Source organism: Andrena cerasifolii, chromosome 1 (assembly GCF_050908995.1).
Source record: "Andrena cerasifolii isolate SP2316 chromosome 1, iyAndCera1_principal, whole genome shotgun sequence".
Lineage (NCBI taxonomy): Eukaryota > Metazoa > Arthropoda > Insecta > Hymenoptera > Andrenidae > Andrena > Andrena cerasifolii.
Genome location: NC_135118.1, coordinates 20012756 through 20034431, shown reverse-complemented (window position 1 = coordinate 20034431; position 21676 = coordinate 20012756). Strand labels below are relative to the sequence as shown.

The following is a 21676-nucleotide window of genomic DNA, read 5'->3' as shown; positions in this document are numbered from 1 at the left end:
CGAGATACAAAATTACTCTGACCCATGTGCCATTGCAGAGAGGAAAGGGGGTTATTACGAGGTCCCTGTTGAAGCAGGACCAGGAGCGAAAACCGGCGAGAAGCCTTCTGTAGGTTCGGGAACAGGGGGCAAGGATATTGTCCTGGAAACGTTACCGTTGGACGAGAACGGATTGCCACTAGAAATACCGCTGAAACCTGGAGACGAATCTTTGCCATGGAGAAAAGGACGAGTGCATCGTCGACCTCGACCTGGCGACGCGACGCCATGGAGGAAAGGGAAACCAAAGTCCAGAGACACTTCCCTGGACAAATTGCAGGCTGTCGAAGGACAGGTGAAACCTTGGACGCAAGAAGAGATAGTACTGAAGAAAACTCCTCACGTGCCTCGAGAGCTACCGAAGGAGACATTAGAAGGAGTGGAGTTGAAACCAGCGAAGATTGAGAAAAAAGAGATCAGGAGGCCTAGCCTGGAACCAGTCGACTTGAAACCTGTGACTAAAGATGTCACCAGGAAAACTGTTACTGAAGAGAAGGTGACTAGACGCGATGAGACTACTGGCGAGATTTACATCGAAGAAGAGGATACCAGGTTATTGAGAACGTCTAAACAGGTGGATGAAACTGTGCAGAAGAGGGATGAGCCTAAACCGTGGACTGAAGAGAAGGTCACGTTGAAGAAGGCTAAGGTAGATAGGAAAGAGATTCCCAAAGAGACTGTGGAGCCTGTGGAACTGAAACCTTCTAGGATCGTGAAGAAGGATATCAGAAGATCGAGTCTGGAGAAGGTTGATCTGAAACCAGTCCCTACCACGGTTACTGAGAAGGTCACTCAAGAAACTATTACTGAGAAGTCTGAGTACGTTGAAGAAGAGGACACTTCGCTGTTGGACGTGTCTCGCAGGGAAGAAGTGAGGACAGTGAAGAAAGAGAAGGTTGAGGAGAAGCCTGATCAGGCTAAACCATGGACAGAGGAGAAGATCACTCTGAAGAAGTCGAAGCCTGTGAGGAAAGAGGTTGAAAAGGATACATTAGAGACTGTTGAATTGAAACCATCGAAGATCACCAAGTCTCCTGTGAGGAAGCCTAGTTTGGAGAAGGTGGACCTGAAGTCAGTGACGAAGGAGACCACAGAGAAGACGATAGAAGAAATCACTCGGAAGACTGATTACGTGGAACAGGAAGACACAACGTTGCTAGATGTCTCCACTGACACTCAGGTGAAGAAGACTAGGAAGGAGTCGATTTCGGTTGAGAAGGTGGAGCAGGCTAAACCCTGGACAGAGGAGAAGATCACTTTGAAGAAATCGAAGCCTGTGAGAAAGGAGGTTGAAAAGGATACATTAGAGACTGTTGAACTGAAACCATCGAAGATCACCAAAACTCCTGTGAGGAAGCCTAGTTTGGAGAAGGTGGACCTGAAGTCTGTGACGAAGGAGACCACAGAGAAGACGATAGAAGAAATCACAAGGAAGACTGATTACGTGGAACAGGAAGACACGACGTTGCTCGATGTCTCCACTGACACTCAGGTGAAGAAGACTAGGAAGGAGTCGATTTCGGTTGAGAAGGTGGAGCAGACTAAACCCTGGACAGAAGAGAAGATCACTCTGAAGAGGGCGAAATTAGAGAAGAAAGAGACACCTAAGGATAAGCTTGAAACTGTTGAATTGAAGCCTTCCAGGCCAGAAAAGGGAGACGTGGAGAAGCCTAGCCTCGAGCAAGTGGATCTGAAGCCACGTCCTAAGAAAGTGACCAAAGTAGAGACAGGAAAAGACGTATACGTTGAAGAAGAAGATACGTCTGTTCTTCAAGTGACCTCGGATGAAACGCTGAAAGTAGACAGGAAGGTTAGGAAGAAAGAGGAAGTGGTTCAGAAGAAGCCAGAGCCTAAACCCTGGACAGAAGAGAGGATAACACTAAAGAAATCAAAGGTGGAGCAGAAGGAGGTGCAGAAGGAAGTCGTGGAAGAGGTGACGTTGAAACCGACGAGGACAGAGAAGAAGGAAGTGAAGAAGGAGACTCTGGAGAAAGTGGACTTGCAGAAGATCACTGATAAGACGAAGTTTGTTGAGGAGGAAGACACGAAGCTTCTGAAGATCGATAAAGATGAAAGGATTGATGAGCAGAAGGTGGAGAAGGTTGCAACTTGGAGAAGGGAAAGGAAACCCAAGGAACAAGCACCCTACCATGAAGAAGAAGATAAATCGATTCTTGATGTTTCGAGGGATGTAGAAGAGAAACAGGTGCAAAAGGAGGTGCCTGTTCCTTGGGCACGAGGGAAGAAGAAACCAGCTGAGAAAGTACCCTACCACGAAGAAGAGGACACGGCTCGTCTCGATGTTGAAAAGACTGAAAAGACGACTGAGAAGCAGACGAAGGAAGAGGTGCCTGTTCCTTGGGCACGAGGGAAGAAGAAACCAGCTGAGAAAGTGCCCTACCACGAAGAAGAGGACACGGCTCGTCTTGATGTTGAAAAGACTGAAAAGACAACTGAGAAGCAGATGAAGGAAGAGGTACCTGTTCCATGGGTACGAGGCAAGAAAGCAAAAGAAGAAAAGCCACAGCCAGTTCCACAACAAGTGCAACCTGAAGAGAAGCCAGAGGAGGAAGAGAAAACGCAGGTTCCATGGCTTCGAGACAAGAAAGTTCCACGGAAGATACCTGAGAAGAAGGAGGAACAGGTAGAAGACATTAAATCAGTGTCTCTGAGGCCAGTGAAAAGGGACCGTGTCCCTGAAGAGAAGGAGAAACCTGAAGAAGTGACTCTGAAGCCTGTAAAACGCATTCCACGTGAAGAAGAAGAGAAAGAGGAGGTACAACTGAAGCCCATTCCTAAACGCAAGCCTGAAGAGAAGCCCAGTGAGGAAGTGAAGTTGAAACCATTCCAAAAACCGAAACCTGCGGAAGAAGAGCGCGAGAAGCCTCAATTGAAGCCTTTCCAGAAGCCCAAGCCAGAGGCTCCAGAGGAAGAGAAGCTGAAGCCATTCAAACGGGACAAACCAGAGGAAAAAGAGAAAATAGTTCCACAGAAACCTGAAGAAGAAGAACAACCTGCGGAAGTATCAGAGGCTACTTGGCGAAGGGAACCGAAACCGAAGAAGCCAATAATACCGGAGGCAGAGAAACCTGAAGAAGAAGAACAGCCTGCGGAAGTTTCAGAGGCTACTTGGCGATGGAAACCGAAACCGAAGAAACCAATAATGCCGGAAGCAGAGAAACCTGTTGAAAAAGAGGAAGAAAAGATGGTCCAAAAGGTATCCGAAGATAGAAAGATTGTGGAGGATAAGACGATAAAGAAGGAAGAAGAAACGATTGAAGACTTCAAATCGCTGTCTCTGAAACCGGTTAAACGTGGCAAGAGACCTGAAGAAAAGGAGGAAGTAGAAGAAGTCACGTTGAAACCAATTAAACGCCTTCCGAAGGAAGAAGAGACGCAGGAAGAAATCAAGTTGAAACCAGTTAAACGTCTTCCGAAGGAAGAAGAGACGAAGGAAGAAATCAAGCTGAAGCCAGTAGAAAAACCGAAGCCTGAGGTGAAGAAACCTAAAGAGAAAGACGTAACACCGTTAAAACCTGAAGAAGAGATGCCTTCAGAGGTGGCCGAATTGCCATGGCGTCGCGGCAAGAAAAAGCCAGTCGAACAACAGGTTGCAGAAGATACGACTGAAGAGAAGAAGGATGAAGAGGAGCACAAGGAAGAAGTAAGCTGGCGCAAGCCAAGGAAAGAGAAAGTCGTGAAGGAAGTACCGAAAGAGGCAGAGGTTGAAGACTTCTCTGCTCTTGTGCTGAAGCCAACGAGACGAGAAAAGAAACCGGAAGAGAAGACTGAGAAAGAAGAAGTGGCTTTGAAACCTGTTCAGAAATTGACCAAAGAGCAGGAAGCACCTGAAGAAGTGACGCTTAAACCGGTGAAACTGGAAAAACCTGAAACGATTGAGAACGGTGAGGTTAAGGAAGAAAAGAGTGAATTGGCTTGGCGTCGAGATAAGAAGCCAGCGAAGAAAATAGTGCCACAGGAAGAAGTTAAACCGAAGGAAGTACCGAAACCCGAGGAACCGGTTCCCGAGATACACAAGGTTAAAGAGGAGATAACTCTGAAGCCGGTGGAAAAGAAGAAACCGGAGGAAGAAAAGGTAGAAGTTAAATGGAAACCTGTTAAACGGTTGGAGAAACCGGAGGAAGAAAAACCTGAAGAAGTGACTTTGAAGCCTGTGAAGCGACTTCCTAAGGAAGAAGAAAAGAAGGAAGAGATTATTTTGAAACCAATTAAAAAGGAAAAGCCAGAAGAAGAAAAACCAGAAATTAAACTGAAACCTGTGAAACGATTAGAGAAGCCAGAAGAAGAAAAACCAGAAGAAGTGACTTTGAAGCCTGCGAAACGACTTCCTAAGGAAGAAGAGATGAAGGAGGGGGTTACTTTGAAACCAATTAGGAAAGAAAAGTCTGAAGAAGAAAAGCCAGAAATTAAATTGAAGCCTTTCAAGCGTTTGGAAAAACCAGAGGAAGAGAAACCAGAGGAAGTGACTTTGAAGCCTGTAAAACGACTTCCTAAGGAAGAAGAAGAAAAGGAAGAAGTTACTTTAAAACCAATTAAAAAGGAAAAGCCCGAAGAAGAGAAACCAGAAGTTAAATTGAAGCCTTTCAAACGTTTGGAAAAACCAGAGGAAGAGAAACCAGAGGAAGTAACGCTTAAACCTGTGAAACGACTTCCGAAGGAAGAAGAGGAAAAGGAAGAAATCACTTTGAAACCAATCAAGAAGGAGAAACCAGAAGAAGAAAAGCCAGAAGTTAAATTGAAGCCTTTCAAACGTTTGGAAAAACCAGAGGAAGAGAAACCAGAGGAAGTAACCCTTAAACCTGTGAAACGACTTCCGAAGGAAGAAGAGGAAAAGGAAGAAATCACTTTGAAACCAACCAAGCAGGAAAAACCGGAAGAAGAAAAACCAGAAGTTAAATTGAAGCCTTTCAAACGCTTGGAAAAACCAGAGGAAGAGAAACCAGAGGAAGTGGCTTTGAAGCCTGTAAAACGACTTCCTAAGGAAGAAGAGGAAAAGGAAGAAATCACTCTGAAACCAATCAAGAAAGAGAAACCAGAAGAAGAAAAGCCAGAAGTTAAATTGAAGCCTTTCAATCGTTTGGAAAAACCAGAGGAAGAGAAACCAGAGGAAGTAACGCTTAAACCTGTGAAACGACTTCCGAAGGAAGAAGAGGAAAAGGAAGAAATCACTCTGAAACCAATCAAGAAAGAGAAACCAGAAGAAGAAAAGCCAGAAGTTAAATTGAAGCCTTTCAAACGTTTGGAAAAACCAGAGGAAGAGAAACCAGAGGAAGTAACGCTTAAACCTGTGAAACGACTTCCGAAGGAAGAAGAGGAAAAGGAAGAAATCACTCTGAAACCAATCAAGAAAGAGAAACCAGAAGAAGAAAAGCCAGAAGTTAAATTGAAGCCTTTCAAACGTTTGGAAAAACCAGAGGAAGAGAAACCAGAGGAAGTAACACTTAAACCTGTGAAACGACTTCCGAAGGAAGAAGAGGAAAAGGAAGAAATCACTTTGAAACCAACCAAGAAGGAAAAACCGGAAGAAGAAAAACCAGAAGTTAAATTGAAGCCTTTCAAACGTTTGGAAAAACCAGAGGAAGAGAAACCAGAGGAAGTAACGCTTAAACCTGTGAAACGACTTCCGAAGGAAGAAGAGGAAAAGGAAGAAATCACTTTGAAACCAATCCAGAAGGAAAAACCGGAAGAAGAAAAACCAGAAGTTAAACTAAAACCTGTCAAACGATTGGAGAAACCAGAGGAAGAAAAGCCTGAAGAAGTAACTCTGAAGCCTGCTAAACGTCTTCCTAAGGAAGAAGAGGAAAAGGAAGAAGTCACTTTGAAACCAATCAAGAAAGAGAAACCAGAAGAAGAAAAGCCTGCAGTTAAGTTGAAGCCTTTCAAACGTTTGGAAAAACCAGAGGAAGAGAAACCAGAGGCAGTAACTTTGAAACCTGCCAAGCGTCTTCCTAAGGAAGAAGAGGAAAAGGAAGAAATCACTTTGAAACCAATCAAGAAAGAGAAACCGGAAGAAGAAAAGCCAGAAGTTAAATTGAAGCCTTTCAAACGATTGGAAAAACCCGTAGAAGAGAAACCTGAGGAAGTAACTTTGAAGCCTGTCAAGCGTCTTCCTAAGGAAGAAGAGGAAAAGGAAGAAGTCACTTTGAAACCAATCAAAAAGGAGAAGCCAGAAGAAGAAAAGCCAGAAGTTAAATTGAAACCTTTCAAACGTTTGGAAAAACCCGAAGAAGAGAAACCTGAGGAAGTAACTTTGAAGCCTGTCAAGCGTCTTCCTAAGGAAGAAGAGGAAAAGGAAGAAGTCACTTTGAAACCAATCAAAAAGGAGAAACCAGAAGAAGAAAAACCAGAAGTTAAACGAAAACCTGTCAAACGATTGGAGAAACCCGAAGAAGAGAAACCTGAGGAAGTAACTTTGAAGCCTGTCAAGCGTCTTCCTAAGGAAGAGGAGGAAAAGGAAGAAGTCACTTTGAAACCAATCAGAAAGGAGAAACCAGAAGAAGAAAAGCCAGAAGTTAAATTGAAACCTTTCAAACGTTTGGAAAAACCCGAAGAAAAGAAACCTGAGGAAGTAACTTTGAAACCCGTCAAGCGTCTTCCTAAGGAAGAAGAACAGAAAGAAGAAGTTACCCTAAAACCAATAGAAAGGAAGAAACCCGAAGAAGAAAAACCTTCAGAGGTAAAATTGAAACCTGTTAAGAAACCAGAGAAGCCAGAAGTAGCTAAACCAGAAGAAGTAACTCTGAAACCGGTTCCGCAAGTTGTACCAGAAAAAGTCGAAGAAAAACCAGAGGAAGAAACAGCTGAAACATCCATGCTACCATGGCATCGTGGCAAGAAAACAAAGAAAGTTGTCGATTTCCGCGAAGAGGTCACCGTGGTGCCGATCGACCAAGAAAAAGTAGTCTCTGAAATACACGAAGAAGCAGTCACTGTCGTCGAACAAAAGGTGGAGGCTCAGGAAGTGGTCCAAGTGGAGACTAAAGAAGTCATAGAAGAGAAGCCAGCGCTTCCATGGCGAAGACCAAAGGAGGTTATCCCGAAGGTGGTCGAGGAAGTTCAACCAGAAGCGGTTCAAAAGGAAGACAAAGTAGTCGAAGAAGTAATAGAAACATCCGAGATATCATGGAGAAAACCACGAAAACCGAAGAAGCCAGAGGAAGAAAAGGAAGTAGTCCAACTGAAACCAGTTGAAAGACACGAAGAGACTATAGAAAAGGTGGAGGAGATAATCCTTAAACCTGTCAAGAAGGGCAAACCCGAAGAGAAACCTCGAAAAGAAGAAGTGCCTGAACTGAAGCCAATCAAGTTAGAAGAGAAGCCAGAGGAGCTCGAAGAGGTAGTAAAAAGAGAAGAAGCTGTTCTCGAAATAAGGCGGAGGCCCAAGAAGAAACCAGAAGAAGTGCCTGTCCCAGTTCCACTCGAGAAAGAAGACGTCGTCGATGAGACTGTGGTTTCCACTCAAGACATCCAAATAACCAAAAGGGCTATTAAAATCGAAGCTAAGCAAGAGGTAGCGCAAGATGCGGTCGAGGTCGAAAAGGAGATCGAAGAAGAAGAGGTACAAGTTGAAGAGCATAAGAGGAAACGTAGACAACGCACTCAAGTAGACATTTCAATCGTGGACAAAGATAAAAAGATCGCTCCAAGGTTCATACAGAAACTTCAGCCTGTGATAGCGCAGCCTGAAGACACTGCAAAGTTCACCTGCACCGTATTTGGCAATCCGTTCCCAGAAATCGCGTGGTACAGAAACGAACAGGAACTTCACGCAAGCGAGAAGTACATCATGACGATCTACGAAACAACAGCCACGCTGGAGATCACGAAAGTCAAGGAGGAGGACGTTGGAATGTATTCTTGCAGGGCGTCGAATCCAGCTGGAGTAGCGACGTCCACTGTCAATCTCGTGATATTCGGTATTGAATCTATCCGTCGTGATGTCTGTTTGGTTGTACTTGTGCTTTTTACGATAGTTTGTTGATTAAAGGAATGCTTGGGTGTTGTTTGACGTTCTTGCAGCTTCTAGGATGATATCGTTGAAGAAGAACGTGCTTGAATTTTATTTTATCGCTGATGTGTTTTCTTTGGTAGTCGTACAGGATGTTCGATTTCCATACAACCCACATAAATATCATGGGAATGATTAATTACACCAAAAAGTCGACTACACCATCCCTCTTCATACATTTCAATCTTACTTTAAAATATCTTTCCCATCGCTGATAATTTCAGCATGGAACACCCGGTATAACCCACAATACTTCACAATTCCACATTTACATCCCGCATTAGACCAGCCTGACTACCTTATTTTAGCAAAGCAGAACCAAGAGTCTTACACTCGCTGCGTACAGCATAGGAACGCGCTTTCGCATGGAGTTAATTCGCGTGATGTGCGCAGAATATCTCTTCCGCGGGTTCATCATCGTAATTTCTTTCCCCAGAAAAAGAAGAAGAAGGGGTGGCGCCTCACTTCCCGACACCCATCAAGCCGTTAATGGTCGAGGAGCACAAACCAGCTCTCCTGGAGTGCGTAGTCACAGGAACCCCGATGCCTGAGGTGAAATGGTACCGCGGGGAGCAAGAACTGAAACCGAAGAGAGGCAGGGAGATCACCTTCAACCCTGAGACTGGCGAAGCCAAGCTGCGCATCCTGGAACCAACCCCCGAGGACGAGACCATATATCGAGTCCGAGCAGTGAACAAATTCGGTCGAGCCGAGTGCAGAGCGAATCTCGTGATCAGCAACGTGGTGAAGGTCAGCAAGCCGGAAGTTCTGAGGGCACCCAAGATCACCAGACCTCTGCCAGCCCTAGTAGCCACTCTAGGGAAGCCGCTGACACTGTCAGCTGACTTCGAGAGCAAACCAACGCCCGAGGTGAAATGGTTCCGTAACGGGGCAGAGATCGTGCCATCCGATAAACGAGTAGTGAATATCTACGAGAACACTGCTGAGCTGTTCATACCCGAGGTGACGAAGAAGGATGGCGGGAAATACGAGGTTAGGGTGCAAAATCCTGCCGGAGAGGCGAGAAGCTCTGGCTCGGTTACCGTGAAGGCGCGCGAGGATAAGACGGACGAGGTGAAAGCTCCGAGATTCGTGGAACCGATACAGCCGCAGATCGTTGCTGAAGGGGAGGTCGTGATCATGGAAGCGAAGGTTGAATCGTACCCTACGGCCTCCTTCCAGTGGTTCCACGAGACTCGTCCTTTGGAGGTAATTATTAATTGCTAGTGGTAGTTATTATCGTAATTATTTAGTTCTTTCTTATTTGGTGTCTTGATTTTCTCTGATTTTTATTAATAGACCTTAGAATAATTTTTTTTCTAGTACATAAAAAATAAAAAATAAGAAACATTGGAAAATTAACCCTCTGTGGTCACACATGCTTATAATCACAAATTGGTCACATAGCAACCCAGCGTGATTTTTAAATTACCATTTTCGTATTTTTGAATCTTTTCACTTTTGAACGATAATTGCATATTAGTAATACTCATACAATCATGCTCTTTTCTCTAGAAATTTAAATTCTGATATCTTAAAATTTTCTATTTGAAAAAATAGTTGATGCTAAAAGCGATTTTCTTTTGTTGTTAAAATTCGCCAAATTTTGAAATTTTATTATTAATGTCTTAAAATTTACAGACGCATGCAAAGACCATAGATATAGATTCATTTCTGCCACTTTTAGTGGAGTTACTTACACTACAAAACATCGAAATTCTTTCCTAAAGCGAGCAAGTGCCCATTACGATTTTTACCCAATTAATACCTGATCCAAAGTCTATTTTTGGGTTCGAAAATGTACAGATACGACGAAATTTCATTTCCATTGCAGTCGACACCGCAGGTGAGGATCGTGACGCAAGAGAACCGTTCGATTCTGATGATCCAGGAGATCAAAACCGAATACGCGGGCACCTACACCTGTCGCGCGGAGAACGTTGGCGGATCTGTCACCTGCACCGCGACCATAAACATGCTGGAAACCCCGTGGGAAGAGACCGTGGAGCTGGTGTCACCCACGTTCGTTAAGAGGTTGTCCCCTGTCAGGGTGATGGACGGTGAAAGCGCGAACTTGACGTGCGTTGTGCACGGAAAGCCCAGGCCCAGGGTGGAGTGGTACCATGACAACAAACCTATCAAGGAGGGCAAGGAGATCACAATTGTTCAGGACACGGAAGGTGTCTGCAGTCTAGCTATTACCGAAGTGTTCCCAGAGGATGCTGGTGAATACACTTGTCGCGCCGTGAATCCTGTTGGCGAGGCTGTTTGCACGACGTCGCTTGTCGTGGAAGGTAAGGACAGTTTCGTGGATGAACTGACGGTCAATAAAAATATTTCGTACGGAGGCTGTAAGATTAAAAGTACGCTCTTGCGACGCTTCGCCTCGGCGACTTCTTCTCTCACTGGCATCCAAGCTCGCCCTACCTCGGGTTTTCTCTACTTGGAGTTTCCAGCTAGCCTCGGTTCACAGTTTCGGTCAGTCGGTCAGAGAATTCACAGCCGGTGTGCGTGAGAATTGTTATAACGGTCACCGAAGGCGTTGATATTGCATCCACGCACTCTTCCTCAAAATATTCTCGAGGAGATCCTTGTTTTCTTCACAATATTCTCGAGGAGAGATCTTACTCTTCCTGAAAATATTTTCGAGGAGAGATCTCACTCTTTCTCAAAATATTTTCGCGCCGAGGCAAAGCGTAGTGTGAGCCTACCTTAAGAATGTTACAGGGAAATATAAAACTGTGGTAGATAGACTTGCTTTTTCAGTAATTTTTGCTGTGACTGAAGATTATTTTGTGTTCAAGGGGGTTCAATGTTATTTTGCTATTTTTATAGGTGGAGACATTTATATAATTGTTAAGGTTATTTTGATACTTTTTAATTTAATATGAGTTTATTGTTTAGTTCCTGATTAGTAGAATAATTACGTATAGGCAATACTATAGCAAAGTTGTCATGAATATTGGGTGAAAAGGGGAATTGTTCTTTATTAATCTTCCTCGTGAACTACTGAGAAGAAGTGAAGAGTCCTTGTAGAAAGCACTGTAAGTCCCAGAATTGAAAAAAAATATTTATCGGAAAATGATTTACATGCCAATGGTAATACTATGGTATAGAATTTGATTTTTGGCACTTACAGTGTTTTGTACAAGGACTGTTCAAATGAGGCGGTCAAGTAGAAACGGCCGATATGTGGTCAGACAGGCACGAGTGTGCTTAGTTCGCGATGTGGAGGCGTCTGACTTTAAACTTCAAATTGGGTGACTAATATACCACCAGCAATTGAATTATTTCAATGTTATTAATTCAACAGTTAGTTTCTCTCCTTTTCTGACGAAAAAAGGAGTGCTTCATATTTTATACTCAATACCTTTTCAGTATGATACTGGTATAATCTCGACTGTCTGTGACTACTTTATTCAATTGGATACATACATAGAAACGTGCATTGCCATTCGAAAAAGTCAGTATTTTATTATAATCTACGAGTCTTCACCTAGAAAAGACAACTTGGCCATACACTGTACCCCTTGATCACATAATGCTCATAAAATAAAGTTCCATCTCCCATTTAGTTTTAGATACTTATATCAACTTATTATACTGTATATATTCTTCGATTTTACTTGCTGACACAATGTACATCGAATTTATAGCGTACGAGTATGTACCAGACTCGGAAATCGCATCCTCGCTCGTCGCGACGTCTCTTACTACAGGGCAAAGTGGTTCTGAAGAAGATCTCTTATCTCCCAAGGTATATTTCACAAATGTAACTCTTGTAATAAGAACAATTTAAGTGATCTTAACAGTACCACTGACTTATTATTCTCTAACTTGCACGTCGTTTGCAGGAAACACCCCTGTTCGACACGGACACGGAAGAATCCGCGCCGGAGATAATCAAGAAACTTCCTCAGTTAATTCCTACTAAAGATGGAGAATTAACCAGGTACGTAAACACGAGACTCCTACAAAAATCATCAGCTTTTCCATAACATTACAATATGAATTTTAAAAATACAGTTCTTAAGAACTTCAGATATTCTTAAAATCGCCACTAGTAAATTAAATAATCGTTTAAAAACTCATTAATTTATCACCATACGCAATCCTCAAATATAATAAAATTTACATTTATCATTTATGGGAATCCAATCAATGACTTCTTAAAGCTTCCCAGATAGAGGTCAAATGAAACTGTTAAAATTTTCAATTAATTTTAAAATAACTGCAATTTTATGACTATTATCTTTCCTGATCCAAGAAAACTGTTACAAAATGCAGTGTATTCACTGAAACTCTTATTCCATACATTTTTGTGTAAATAAGAAACTTTTATTTTCCTGAAAGTAGAAAAAAGTTCTAATTACATAAACAGTAACATTTATTCTGCTCTGAAAAAGTTAAAGTTGTGACAAGTAGATTCCCTGAAAATGTTGGATAGATAGATCTGAAGTTGAAACCTTAAACTTTTCGGTAAAAATTATTATATAAAAATCACAATGTGCTTTCTGTTCTATATTTATGCTACTTCCAATTCCTTAAATAATACTAATTAAAAATATATTCCTAGCTTTTATATTTAAACCTTAAATATCTGTTCAAAAGTACTTATGTGATCCTCCAGAACTTTTATTAATCGAACATAAAATAATTGTTAAAACTAATCTCTTGCAACAGAGTTAAAGTGTTAACGTGCAAAGTTAACTTAAAACAGAAAAGAATTAATTTAAAAGTTAAATTTCGATAGAAAAACTTTTATTTATAAAAGTTCACAATTTCATTCGACCCCTGTTCCCAGATATCCATATATAACACTATATTACTGAATTAATAAAGACGAATAATAATAAGAACGAATTTTATGCTCCACGAAATTTCTTCACCCAACGCAGACTGGAAGTGAAGGTGAAAGGGAAGCCGAAGCCAGAAGGAAAATGGTACAAACAGGGCGCAGAGATCGTGTCGTCGCAGGAGTTCCAGATCGAGGAGTTCGAGGATGGCACGTCGGTGCTGACGATCGCCGAGACATATCCCGACGACACCGGCGAGATCGTATTCGAGGCGCACAATCCGCTCGGCGTGTCGACCACGACGACCTACTTGTCGGTAGAAGGTAATCCCCTTTATCCAGCTAGCCAAACAAAACGATCTCTAAAAAATCTGGTGAAAAGCTTCGCTAATCTGCTTGATACGAGTTCTTTTCAGCTGCGCACTTCGATTGGAATCATCATCGAGAATCTCTCCTAATATGTCCCCCGAACCTCCTGATCATATAAGACTCACACTGAACACTCACATCCTTCACCTACACTTTTTTTATATTCTTTTCTCCGACATTTCTTCGCCAGCTCTCTGAGCCTTTCGAGTTCCATCCACTCCATCTTCGAATAATTCCTCGAACCCATGAAACATTCAGATATTCAAGCTCCAGAATCACGATTACAAGCTTTCTATTCTATCAATTAACGTCTGCAAATTTATCAGATGGTTCGATGTAATTATTCAGCGATGAAGAGCGAGCAATTGCATTAATCTAAATTAAGTGCTTGATAATGTGAAAGATGGGACTGGAAGGGTCGAAATTTCTGCTGCGATTCTAATCCTTGTTCGTCTATTAGGGATCCTCGGAACAAAGGAGTACAGGAAGCCGTCGTGGGTCACCCAGATGGAGGAGATGCAAGAAGCTCTGAAAGGTAAGGGTGAGTCAGACGGGATCGATTGCATGCTGAGTGAGCCAGAGTGCAGTTTCTCGACGGACAGCCTCGATGATCGTGCGATCAGGGACGAAAGCTCGCAGAGAGACAGCTCGACGATGATCAGCGAGTTCTCGTCCACGAGGACGCTGATGAATATCGACGACGAAGGTAAGAGGTGCTTCGACGAGGAAGATACCTCGCCGAGGGGATTCTTCTTGTCCCGAAGACACTCCGACTCCATGGAGGTCGAACAGGAATTAAGCACTACCGAATATTCTTGGGAGATGAACTTATCTAGCAAACAAACGACATCCCGCTGGATAGAAACGTCCGAGGAAATGATCGAGGAAGTGCCTGAAGTAAAAGGCAATCAAACTCTGGCTAGGAAGATTCGCGAGAAAGCGAAGCCCGAGAAATCGAGCAAAGAGACAACGAGAAAAGAGAGAACTACTGAAGAGAGGACTGTCGCGTGGAAGGGCGCAGAGGCGAAATCACTTTCGACCGCCGTGTCCGTGAAAGTGAAACGAGATTCGGTTGGCGGTGCGAGTAAATCGTCGGGCGTGCAAAAAACGAAGCTTCAAGCATGCCGGAGTCCAGTTTTGGGCAAATCAGCTTCGCGTTCGCCGATGAGGGCAACGAGGATCGTCGCGGACCCGAATGCAAGCTTGAAATCCAGGTCACCATCTCCAAAGGGGTCGAGGTACATGAAACCCTCTGACTCGCCATTAACCGAGGGCCAGAGAAGCGCGAGGGTGAACCAATCGAGTTCTGCAGCGAGGTCAGAGAAGCAGAGATACTCAACGAAGAAGGAGGAAGCTCGCGAGAGCCACGTTACCTGTAAAACGATAAAAGGCATCGAAGGAGTGTTCGTAGAATACGAGGGATCAATGGAATCGTTGCAGTCTGAAAGGAGGAAGAAGATCGTTCTCGATTTCGACGAATTCCCGCCTCCGAGATCGGAGAAGAAAAGCAACGCCCGGATGCATTCTGATTTCCTGAACGTACCTGAGCCTGGCTTCTATCTGTCGCCGATCGAGGAGAACAGCGAAGCTTCCACGGGCAGTGGGCAAAGTAAGGCAGCTCCTGAGAACTTCGGGAAGCCGGAGCCTGCGTTGGAGTACGATCACTCGAGGAAGTATCACACCTATCCGAAATCGAGGATCCCAGTGGCCAGGTGGACGAAGGAGCGTCGCTTGGGGAACTTGATGATGGACCCGAAAATGTATCCCTTGGAGCCAAGAGAAATCGACCTGGAGGCCTTCCAGCAGCTTCACACGGCGGATAGTCAAGAGGAATTGCAAGAGTTCTTGTTACTGGAGAGCCAGTGCAGCGGAAACCTCGGATTGGCAGGAAATATGTCGACCTCCGAGGCGTCTTGTAGCGAGCATCACAGCGAAGACGAAAGGGGCACCATGTCAGGTACCGTTGTGGCTTTGCTGGCTTACTAACGATTTGAAATTGAGGGGCCCAGTGGAAAACAGGCACATGCCACGTATGCAAAGATTTTCGTGTCTTTGAACTATTAATTCGATCCTGGAACGCAATATATTTTTCCACCACCTGAAAATATAATAATATGTACGTTTCACCGAGCAGAATCATATTAAATTTTCTTCACGCTGAGAAAGAACAAGTGCGTGGTGGGAAAGAGGCATATAATAAATTTAATTCTCAGCTAATATTTGATGATAGTTGTCATTTACCATCTAATTCGATTACCGTTTAAAATGATTAGAATTTCGTAACGCATTTCACATGAAAACAATTTTTCCTTCAACTTGCTTTCGTCTAAAATCACAAAACGGTGGCATGTGCCTGTTTTCTAACGGGCTCCTCAATTGATTTTGTTATGCGCGCTAGTGTGTGTATTGTCATTTTTTTTTTGTTTGTTGTTTCACTTTCTGGCTAATCAGATTACTGACATCTGGGTCTCGCTAGTCGCACAGCCACCAACCACGAGATCAGGTAAATTGTATGTTTGGGAATGGATTCGGTGAGCCTTCTTTGCTTAATCTGTGGTGGTGTTTTCTTGCAGCCACGCAATCTGTACCACGATTCATTCAAGAGATTACGGACGTTTATGCGAGGGAAGGTGAAAGCGCGGTGTTCGAGTGCATTTATTCCGGCAACCCCGTTCCAGGTATAGTAAACTCCTTAGTTCTCTGCTATTTCTTAATTATACAAATTCAGACGAAGTTAAGTGGGTAGAATTTTTGTGGCAATTTGTCTATCCGAGTTTCACAAGCTTTTATTTCATAAGTTTTTTTTTACATTTTTAAATGTAATTGGAATATTCAAATATTGATTATACTTCGTAGAAATGCAAATTTTTAGTGCTGTAAGTTCAGTAGAATAAGTATAATTGAGGTGAGAATGATAAAGTTGCGGTATCTGTCTTTTTCCTTAAACAGAAATTATAGAAATGTGCAACGTGAATTCTATATTCTTTCTTTTCTATTGTTTCTATATTCTTTCTTTTTTATTTTTTCTATATTATTTATTTTTTATTCTTCCTATATTCTTCCTATATTCTTCCTATATTCTTCCTATATTCTTCCTATATTCTTCATTCTTTCTTTTTCCTTAAATAGAAATTATAGAAATGTGCAACGTGAATTCTATATTCTTTCTTTTTTATTGTTTCTATATTCTTTCTTTTTTATTTTTCTATATTATTTATTTTTTATTTTTCTATATTATTTATTTTTTATTCTTGCTATATTATTTCTATATTCTTCCTATATTCTTCCTATATTCTTCCTATATTCTTCATTCTTTCTTTTTCCTTAAATAGAAATTATAGAAATGTGCAATGTGAATTCTATATTCTTTCTTTTTTATTGTTTCTATATTCTTTCTTTTTTATTTTTCTATATTATTTATTTTTTATTTTTCTATATTATTTATTTTTTATTCTTGCTATATTATTTCTATATTCTTCCTATATTCTTCCTATATTCTTCCTATATTCTTCCTATATTCTTCCTATATTCTGCATTCTTTCTATATTCTTTCTATATTCTTTCTATAATCTTTCTATATTCTGTTTATATTCTTTCTATATTTTTTCTATATTGTTTCTATACTCTTTCTATATACATTATTTCTCCGCAGACGTTGTATGGTATAAGAATGACAAATTAATCATGAACACGGAGAACGTGAAGGTGCGTATCATGGATGAGGAGAAGAAGACGGCGCTGGTAATCAAGCACGCGACCGAAATGGATGACGCCACTTACGTTTGCAAAGCGACCAGCGAAATAGGTTTGGCAACGACGAAAGCCAGACTGCACGTTACAGGTAGGCATTCAAAGGATGAAATTACGGAAAGAATAAAAGAATAGTTTGTCGAATTAAACGTGTGCCCCTCATAATTCTTGCACAGACATCACGGGTGAGACCAGGTTCATAGAAGAGGAAGAGATCGTCGAAGAACAGGTGACAGAAGTGAAGCCAAAGAAGAAGCCTGAGGAAGAGAAACCGCACAAGAAGAAGAAGCCTGAATTAAAGAAGGCCAAGGAAGCGAAGGAGAAGGTGAAAACGGAGCGCGTCAAGGTCGATAAGAAGGAAGTGCGCAAGGAGAAGTTGATTGCTAAAGAACAGCCAGAAGAAAAGTTAGTAAAATTATTATTGTTTTACCCTAGAACTTTGGTTCATTAACGTGTACCTATTTCTACCAGACTGGTCAAAATACCAGCTTATTCAAAGAATAATTAAGGAAAAGAATACCATTTAGATATTCAAGACTCAACAAAATCCACCATTACAGATTTGAATAAATTTTATAAGAAATTATAAAACAGTCATTCCGTCTGCTTTGCTAGTTGCGATAAATTCGTATACTCAGTCCCTTATAAATTATTCTCATTAATACTCCCTCCAGGAAAATCGTCGACATCGAGGAGACACAAATACTCGAATCGACGGAGGTTATCGAAGAAACACCTACAGAGGTAATTATCATGAGTCACTTTCGCAACTTTGCACGTTTCATCATCGAATATAACCATATACGTGGGGAACTGCATGGGGAGCGCAAATGCTGAGAGAAGATAGGGATTTTTCTGAAAAAGAAAGTATGGGATGTGTGAATAGAGAGGTGCGGAAAATGAAGGTACGGAAGAGCAGTAGGAAAAAGGGTAAGAGAAATCTTAGGTGAGAGGAGGATGGAAGAAACAGAGTGAGAACAGATAAGGAGAGAATAGACTAGGTGAAGAAAAAAGGTAATAGAAACTAGGCACGCAAGAGAAGAGAGGAAATAGAAAAAGATAAGGGTAGACTAAGCTTAGGACTAACAATAAGTTAGAATAGGAAATTATAGCAGTAGATGTAAATTCAACAGGCAAGGTCCTGTAAAAAAATCTAGTCTGTAAATCTACGATAAAAAGTTCATTATTACACAAGCCACAAAAACCTAAAAACCGCAGGTATCACGTGCAAAGAAGGTAGTGCCAATCCAAGAGCCTGTCGTGACGGAAGCTACCGCGTCCCTGAAGAAGATCGACGATCGCAAGCCTCGAGAATTGCTACCTAAACCCGAGGAACGTGCCAAGCAGGTGGTGGAGGAGCGCGAGGGCGTGGTGGTCATCTCGGAAGTGACCACCGAGGACATGGCGCCGGACTTCGTCGTGGAGTCAGTGATCGATCGTGCTCAGGTAACCTCGGAGACCCTGCAGACCGTCTCTGTGTCGGAGGTGCACACGGAAACCAGCGTCCAGGAGGTGAAGCGGATGGAGACCAAGCAAAGAAAGGCGAGGAAGTCGATGGTGACCGAGGAGGAGGTGTTCGAGGAGAGACCTAGGGAGGTGGTGACCGAGGAGAAGCCGAAGAAGAAGAAGAGGGCTGACAAGGTGAAGGTGCGAGAGGAGGTGACCATCGAGGAGATCGTGGAAAGGCAGAGGGAGAATATCGCGCGTGAGGTGGAGGAAATCATGGAGGTACTTCACGCCAAGGACTTCGGACCTGGGGAGGCACCTCTGCGAGAACTGGCCACAATCGGGTTCCTGGTGCGTCAGGGAGTCTCCGTGAACGAGATCAATGAGAGCCTATACAGGACGAACAACTTCCCAGCGTTGAAGACCCCCGAGGCGCAGAACGCTCTGGTTCAATTGGTCGAGAGGGAGGGTCACGGGCCACTGATCACTCAGGTTCTCACGGAGGAAACCACAACAGACGAGAGCGTGGTGGCCGCCACCGTTGGTTTCCGCGCCTTCATGAGGATGATCGAGCTGCAACACGTCACCGTCGAGGAGGTGCTCACGCACTTCGCCCCGGAGGACTTCCGGCCGCGTGCTTGGGAGGTTACAGAGGCCACAGAAGTAAGACACGAGTTGTTTGTTTTCTGAGGGGCTTGCACTGGGTGGAGTGGAAGTAGGTGGGCAATTTGGTGGGTGTTTGTTTTATACACTTAGGGAAGTGTGGATAGTTTTAAATACAGTATGTTTCGAAAGTTCCCGGACTCTATGTTTGATAATAAGATTTATTGAGGTAGAATTAAAGACGGTAAAAAGGAAAACATGGTACCGTACCTACCTTAATATACCTAAGAATGGCTCGCCCTTTCACAGTAAGATGATGGACGTGTCCACTGTTTTCTTGAATGCATAAGTTCAACCACCGAACTACGATAAATTATTAAACTCAGTGTCCGGAAAATTTGTATACATACTGTACCTACTTCTTCGTTTGCTGTAGAGTTTCGCGAGACTTGATGGAAGGTTCGTAGATATTCGACCTTACTTTGACTCGTAATGTTAAGCTAATTAAGCTGATGGAACTGCGCTGATGATAGACTATCAAATTGCATCACTTGTTTCTGGTTATATCCCTGAATTGAGGACCTTGCAGCAAGTGGAGTGCAGCTCCATTTTTTATAGTTTTCGATTTATGACGTATAATATTGATATTGATTCGAATCCGATAACAAGTGAACGATTTATTGCAAATTTCGAAGCTGCACCCATTACCAAAACTGCGCAATACGAATGATCCAGAATTGGAAAATTTGCTAAAAATAGAAATAAAAACTTATCAACTCAATAACTAGTACTTATTATGTGAAAATATATATTTTTTCAATTAGTATTCTCTTTTTAATGTTAAGTCAAAGCAATAATTTTATAAACAGTTTTTCCTAATTTACTTGAAGTTGGTAAAGATGGAGTTGCAAGGTCCTCAGTTACTTATGTTACTTAAAGTTCTCAATCAAAATTTCTGTATTTCATTTGCCAATCTTGCCTAACTGGTTCTATCAATTAATTTCGTACAAAAATACAGTGCGTGGAACTGATAGTTAGAAATATACAACTCGTAACTTCAATTGAAGCAGAAGTTCCATGTTTCAGGGCCCACAGTAGGGTTGAAAAAATAATCAATTTGATCGTTAAAGGAAGACTCCGTGAGCCTTCCACTCATTGTTTCATCAAATCACGTGTCATGAACAATAAGGGTGAAGTAGGGAGTGAAGGAACCTTCCCCATTTACCAAGTTGATTCTTTTTCCAACCCAACTATAGAGTGAAACACCTACACCGAAGTAATTTCTATTGAATTTAAACAGCACAGAATATTTTCTATAAAAATCTACAAAATCTAAGCCTATTTCTCCTCAGGTCGAAACGGAGCAGCGCGTCACGGAACGAGTGGATATCGTCCACAAAACGGAGGTCCATTTCATGGGTAAGTGGAGACTGCGTGGTGTGAGGTTTGAAATAAAACAAGTGACACGATAGCTTTATTAATAATCTCCGTACTTGCAGCATTACGAATTCGTTTGCAATGTTTTTTTTTATCTATAGACTTTAAACATTCTGTACTTTGGTGTGTGCTTGCGTGGCTGCCTACAAATATACTCTGTACATTCCTTTTTTTCATTATTGTTGTAAATATTTCGCGGCTTCACGGTTAGATATAAACTTGAATATAGCATGTGTTCTCCTGTACATATAATATGATAACCATCGGCGACGAAATTTTTGTCGTTTCATCTCGCGTATATTGTACATTTGATTTATCGAATAAAAAAAAAAAGAGTTTCTTGCAACGTGCCATAATACCCCCTGTGTGTGCCTTTCTTTCCTGCCTTTTTGTGGTTTTCGTTTGTACACCCCGCTCCTGAAGCTCCCACGAAAACGAACGGTTTTTTGGTTACAGAGAGGAGGGACGAAAGAAAAGCCGTCCGCACGCAGGATATTCGAGACATTAAAGGTTTGAAGCAACGAGTTTCAGTGCATGGGATACACGTTCGAATAATTCCCCATTCGATTAACGAATGGAGAGCAACATTATTAATCTATCTTGCCATATCTTCGAGAAACGCCTCAGTGTCCGGGCAGTCGACACCACATCGAGATATCTTATTATCTCTGCCTTCGATTTCTCAATAGAAACATTTTATTTTATGCTACTGACACTTCAGGGTTTAACATTCCAAGTTTACGTTAAGAAATTCTGTCATTCCATACTTCAATTATACAATTTTCATGTGCGTGATTCTGTAGAAACTGTTACACTCTCTAACTGCGGAGGAAGAGTATTTGCAACAGGGTGACTTGAAGAAATGGTGAAATAATTTTGGAGTACACAATAATAAATAAATAGGGAAAAATGTCTTTCGACGTAACACCACATTTATTATTTCAATAACTCGAGCGCCATTCCTCGCCAATTTTTGTATTACTCACCCCTAAATTCTTCCACTATTTTTCTACACCACCCTGTGCATTGAATGTCTATAATATCGAATGTGGTAATTCTGAACGGATACCAGACTGATCATTCATCGTTTCGTGTAGAATCATGAGCTTGATAATCGCCCTAATTGTTTAATGAAGACTCATCCCGCGATAAGCTCACTCACGCCGACTAATAGTATTGAATAGACAAAAATAAAAACGAAAGAGCTT

At 42.2% G+C, this 21676-nt stretch overlaps 1 protein-coding gene and 1 long non-coding RNA gene across 12 annotated transcripts in view; one reads left to right on the top strand and one right to left on the bottom strand.

Annotated features, from left to right (window-relative positions):
• Window positions 1–21676, bottom strand: part of LOC143378352 (uncharacterized) — a 63562-nt gene that overhangs the window by 341 nt on the left and 41545 nt on the right. The gene's annotated exons all lie outside the window — the stretch shown is intronic.
• Sls (sallimus) overlaps window positions 1–21676 on the top strand; it is a 210430-nt gene that overhangs the window by 147480 nt on the left and 41274 nt on the right. For 10 of the 11 annotated variants that reach the window (XM_076829834.1, XM_076829808.1, XM_076829799.1 and 7 more), the window contains 14 exons: window positions 39–7976; window positions 8505–9277; window positions 9903–10362; window positions 11725–11825; window positions 11923–12020; window positions 12967–13187; window positions 13693–13767; window positions 15806–15910; window positions 16885–17073; window positions 17159–17387; window positions 17657–17726; window positions 18201–19091; window positions 20384–20450; window positions 20925–20978. In XM_076829834.1, the coding sequence (XP_076685949.1) occupies window positions 39–7976; window positions 8505–9277; window positions 9903–10362; window positions 11725–11825; window positions 11923–12020; window positions 12967–13187; window positions 13693–13767; window positions 15806–15910; window positions 16885–17073; window positions 17159–17387; window positions 17657–17726; window positions 18201–19091; window positions 20384–20450; window positions 20925–20978 (11271 nt within the window). The remainder of the gene's footprint in view (window positions 1–38; window positions 7977–8504; window positions 9278–9902; window positions 10363–11724; window positions 11826–11922; window positions 12021–12966; window positions 13188–13692; window positions 13768–15805; window positions 15911–16884; window positions 17074–17158; window positions 17388–17656; window positions 17727–18200; window positions 19092–20383; window positions 20451–20924; window positions 20979–21676) is intronic. The other variant, XM_076829762.1, reaches the window with a different exon arrangement.